Consider the following 5,157-nt stretch of genomic DNA (forward strand, 5'->3'; position numbering starts at 1 on the left):
GTAATAGTCCTTCTTATCATCTGTGCTCAGCTTTCTTCAGAAACCTATGTTTTCTATATTTGTTTGACAGAACTGCAATTCTGTGTTTCTTTAAATTTATAAGACCTAAAACTTGCATAGAAAAAGAGGAGTTTCTTCTATCTGGCTCATGGACAATCATTTGTGAGCCACAGCCTGTAATCGAGGATGTATTGCTTATACATTTACCTTGCCTGGTTATAAATTAAGAAAAATTAAAATTATAAGTTAAGAAAAAAGGGTTGTGTATGTGTATGATATTTTACATGAAGGGCAATGTATCTATCTAGCATGAAGGATTTTCAAATTGAGCTACATTTGTAATGATCTGAAGTTAACAGCCATTCATTAGACATGGAATCTAAACACCCTTTTGGCTTTTATTTTTATTTTTAATTTCTCATAATTGTTCCTTTTGGCTCCAGTTTTGATATCTTTAGTCTATTTTTAATAACTGTTGCTCTCATTTCTTCTGTGATTTCCTTTAAAAAATTTCTTTTTTTTATTGGTTAGATGCCTATATTATATTTCTGCATAATAATGTTTTAATTTCATCTCATATAGAATTAAAAAGATAAAAAATTCCCTTTTGTCTTTACCACTTAATCAAGTTTCTCAAGTTGTATTCGTTAAGACTATCTATTTTTATACCTTTCCTGTCCTGAAACTCTTTTAACTCCTCCTTTTCGTAACACAATTGTTCTTTCAGTTCCACTTTTAAATTAAGCGCAGTGTTCAGAATCATAGAATCATAGAACCATTTAATTTGGAAAAGACCTTTAAGATCATTGAGTCCAACCATTGACCTAACACTGCCAAGACCACCACTAAACCTTGTCCCTAAGTACCATGTCTACACGTCTTTTAAATACCTCCAGGGATGGTGACTCAACCACTTCCCCAGGCAGCCTGTTCCAATGCTTGATAACCCTTTCGGTGAAGAAATTTTTCCTAATATCCAATCTAAACCTCCCCTGGCGCAACTTGAGGCCATTTCTTCTTGTCCTATTGCTTGTTACTTGGGAAGAGAGACCAACACCCACCTTGTTGCTTGTTTGGCATAAGTTGACATGGAGATGTTGATCGTCTGTATAGTGTGACCAAAAAGCCACTGTCTTATTGTCTCTATCTTTTATGTCTGGGCTGACTGTATAAAGTTGTTTTGCGTAACAACTCTGAGTGTGGAAATCAAAATAACATTACTAGGCTTCTGCTATGTTTATAAGAGACTCCGAAAACAAGGCAACAAAGTAGAAAGCTGGAAAACAGAGCAGAAAGAGAATTAAGTGAAACAAAGCAGATTTTTCATGTTAATATATGCGTAGCTAGCAAGTTTCCTACATAAGGCATTTACCTGTGCTGACCTGGATTTTAGAATGGTTTTCCCTTTACCTATAACATGGGAAAGGGACTTGGTACCAAAAAACACAGCATAAAAGCTTAGTTGACTTAAAATTTCCATCAATACAAAAAAGTTAAAATGGTTTTAAGTCAAAATAATGTTTACTGCAAGAAAAATGTCTCCTTTTCTAATTTACTTATATTTGCACTTTTTTGTGAATCTGTTTGTCCTTCTGTGTTCAATTTTTCTAAAAAACTTACAAATTACCCTTGTAACTGTGACAAAGTACCCTTGCACCCCCATCGTTTGGGCTCAAGGTGAGGAACTCAGCCTGATAATGCATGGAGTAGAATGTCTTGGTAAATAAAATTATTAATTGTCAGTAATACGTTCACTAACAGCATTTTATGATTAAATCAACAGTATAAATTTTTAAAACTTCAGCTACAGGATGTCCAATTGTTTGTGCTTTATTTTGTAGGTAAAAGACCTCATGAGTGTGGCATCTGTAAAAAAGCATTTAAACACAAACACCATTTGATCGAACACATGCGACTGCATTCTGGGGAAAAACCCTACCAATGTGACAAATGTGGAAAGCGGTTTTCACACTCGGGGTCTTACTCTCAACACATGAATCATCGCTACTCCTATTGCAAAAGAGAGGCAGAAGAGCGTGACAGCATGGAACAGGAGGAGACAGGCCAGGAGGTCCTCAATAACGAGCATGCTGGTGCAAGGGCATCTCCATCACAGATCGACTCAGATGAGAGAGAGAGTCTAACCAGGGAAGAAGAGGAAGACAGTGAAAAAGAAGAAGAGGAGGAGGAAGAAAAAGAGATAGAAGGACTTCAGGAAGAAAAAGAATGTAGGAAACTACAAGAAGTAGAGGATGAAGAAGAAGAGGAAGAAGAAGAAGAAGAAGAAGGGAAAATTGAAGGTAACAAGAATGATGAAGCTGTAAATCAAGCAAGCAATGCAGAACCAGAAGTTATACAGAATAATGGGCAGGTGTTGGAAGAAAAAAACAAATAAAGCTTAAATGATAGTTTTTTCTATAAGGAAAATAAAATTGGTAATGAAGTTCGTTCTATATTATACATGCTTTTCATGGAAACGCAGTAGCCTGCATACTGTGATTTCTGTTCACTACTGTGTAAAAAAATATATATATAAAAAAAAGAAAAAGAAAAAAAAAAAAAGAAATCCAGGTGTGCCTGAACCTCAAACTTAGTAATTTTTCACACAGTTTTCAAAGTTAGGAACAAGTTTATAACATGAAGCAGATTAGAAAAATACAGTGACTCTGGAAGCAAAGATTTAACAGGTTTTAGGAAACCTGATTTATTAGACAACATCTGGCATTGTTTATTTTATCAGTATTAATTTTCATTCTTAAGTTGATTAATTTTTAAGCTGTACAATTGGGAGAGATTTATATGATTTTTTTTTTTAATGGTAAAACATTTCCTAAATCCGCTTCAGTATTTTCTTCTGTTTTAAAATCTGAGAACTTCTGCACTACAAAATTCCCTTTTGCAGAAACCTGTAATGCAGTTGCAAACAGTGCTTAGCTACCTTTGTAAATTCAATCTAGAAGGTAGCGGTTTTTGACATTAGATGTTGTAGTAGAGCATATTATCATTTAAAGTGTATTGTTAGCCTTAAGAAAGCAGATGATAGAAGAACTGAAGTTTCTTACTCATGTGATTAAAAATGTAGTTGAAAAGATTGTCGTTGAGTTCTGATTGCAGGGACTAACAGTGTTAATACTGGTAAGGACAGCAAAGTTGTCAAAATCAGTGTTTGTAATTGTGTTTTGAGTATGTAGTAACAATATGAAGGATATGATATGAAGCTTTGTATCTTCTTTGGCCTTATGCAAGACCTGTGTGCTGTAAGTGCCATTTATCAGTATTATAAAGGCTCTAAGCAGCCTTTATCCAATGTGTGGCCTACAATAACTAGCATTTGTTGATTTGTATCAAACTTCTAAACTAATCATGGGGAAAAAAACACTCAGCCATCAGAGAAGAACGAACACTGGTATATTTCATTATTTAATTATTTGGTGGTATTTTGGGTTAATACCTGACTTGCAGAATTTCTCTACAATAATTACAAGGGAAATTTTCTAATCTGCTTTATTGGTTTACTTTAATTTCAGACACATACATGACATGTTATCTGGCTCATAAGTATTTTCAAATATGTTAGTTATTATGGACCCCATTTATTAACGTTAGCTGATTTTTACCTATCAGTATTATTTTATTTCTTTTAGTTTATAGATCTGTGCAACATTTTGTACTGTATGTCTTCAAACCTGGCAGTATTAATACCCTTCTTACTGACATATGTACCTTTTTAGTTTTAGAAAACTTTTATATTTATGTGTCTTATTTTTATATTTCTTTATTTATTACACAGTGTAGTGTATAATACTGTAGTTTGTATTAATACAATAATATATTTTAGTATGAAAATTTGGAAAGTTGATAAGATTTAAAGTAGAGATGCAATCGGTTCTCTTGCATTGAGATTTGTTTTAACAGTGTTATGTTAACATTTATACTTGCCTTGGACTGTAGAACAGAAGAATTAAAATGGGAATGTATTAATTTTACAATTGCAATCAATTCATTTTACCTTTACCCAGTTTTTAATATAAAGCTCTTAAATTTTGAAATTCACTGTGTGACTAATAGCATGATGCTCTGCAGTTTTATTAAGAGATTAGTCTAACCATAAAACTCTCATTTCCTTAGTAAGCCAAATTAGAATAATCTTATAAACAGTGTTGGGAACAATGTTTAACATTTTTGTGCCAATTTGTTCCTGTATTCATGTATGTATGTTACAAATCTGAAACTTCATTTTTAAGTTCCTTGTTACATCATGGTCATTTTCTAGTTTTTTACCAGACTCCCCATCTCACAATAAAATGCGTCAACAAGTCTGACTTACTGTCATTATTCTGGTAATTTAGAAAATGGTTCAAAATTATTTCTATGAGATGTTACTCGGACACGGTTCCTGCTTCAGTGTCGATACTCAGTTTCAATTGTACGTAAGGAGCACATAAGTGAAAGAAAGGTTTGACTGTGTACGGGCAAAGGCATTGCTACATTAGTTTATTGATTTACCAACATTAGTAGAATGACTGAGTTTTCAAAATGAACCCTGTGGTTCTGTGATTTTTTTTCTCTTGTATCTATCTAATATACAGTTTAATGCCCTCTTTCAGTAAGACTGCTTTTAAAGGAAGTAAGTCTGTAACTGTTTTCTTGATTTAGCAATAAGCTAGTGAAAAGGTTGATATATGTATTGCTGTTGAACTTTCCAAAGATACAGTGCCAACATTACAGATATATATAATTTCAGTAATATAAGTATGAAGGCTTGAAAGTTGTATTACATATACATGTTTACAATGTTTTGCAGTTTAAGTGAAGTTTAGAGGCTGTTCTTTAGGCAAAGTTCTGTTCTTTAACAATCCCTAAAAGGGGATTTCAGTTGTTAATTTTTGGCTTTTTACACCGACATCATATATGTTATTTTATTCACATATCTAATTTTTTTAATAATTCTCAATCTTATTATCTCAATGTTAATACATACAAAGGATTTATCCCACATATTAATTGTTTTAGTTTCTCTGTATTTTGCTGTACAGTATACCAAATATTGCACTTTTAAGTGGAGTAAGCTCCTAACTCAGTAGTATCATTGAGGTAAACATGAGAAAGCTGTTTTGAAAAAAATAGCCATTTATATTGCATCAATAATGTTTCCTT

General features: G+C 32.8%; 1 protein-coding gene across 1 annotated transcript in view; it reads left to right on the plus strand.

Annotated features, from left to right (window-relative positions):
• ZEB1 (zinc finger E-box binding homeobox 1) overlaps positions 1-4,314 on the plus strand; it is a 26,808-nt gene extending 22,494 nt beyond the window's left edge. The window contains exon 9 of the mRNA XM_009708280.1: positions 1,842-4,314. Coding sequence (XP_009706582.1) covers positions 1,842-2,395 — 554 coding nt within the window. The 3' untranslated portion in view covers positions 2,396-4,314. The remainder of the gene's footprint in view (positions 1-1,841) is intronic.
• Positions 4,315-5,157: the final 843 nt, after the last annotated feature.

The sequence above is a fragment of the Cariama cristata genome, unplaced genomic scaffold (assembly GCF_000690535.1).
Source record: "Cariama cristata isolate BGI_N322 unplaced genomic scaffold, ASM69053v1 scaffold6429, whole genome shotgun sequence".
NCBI lineage: Eukaryota > Metazoa > Chordata > Aves > Cariamiformes > Cariamidae > Cariama > Cariama cristata.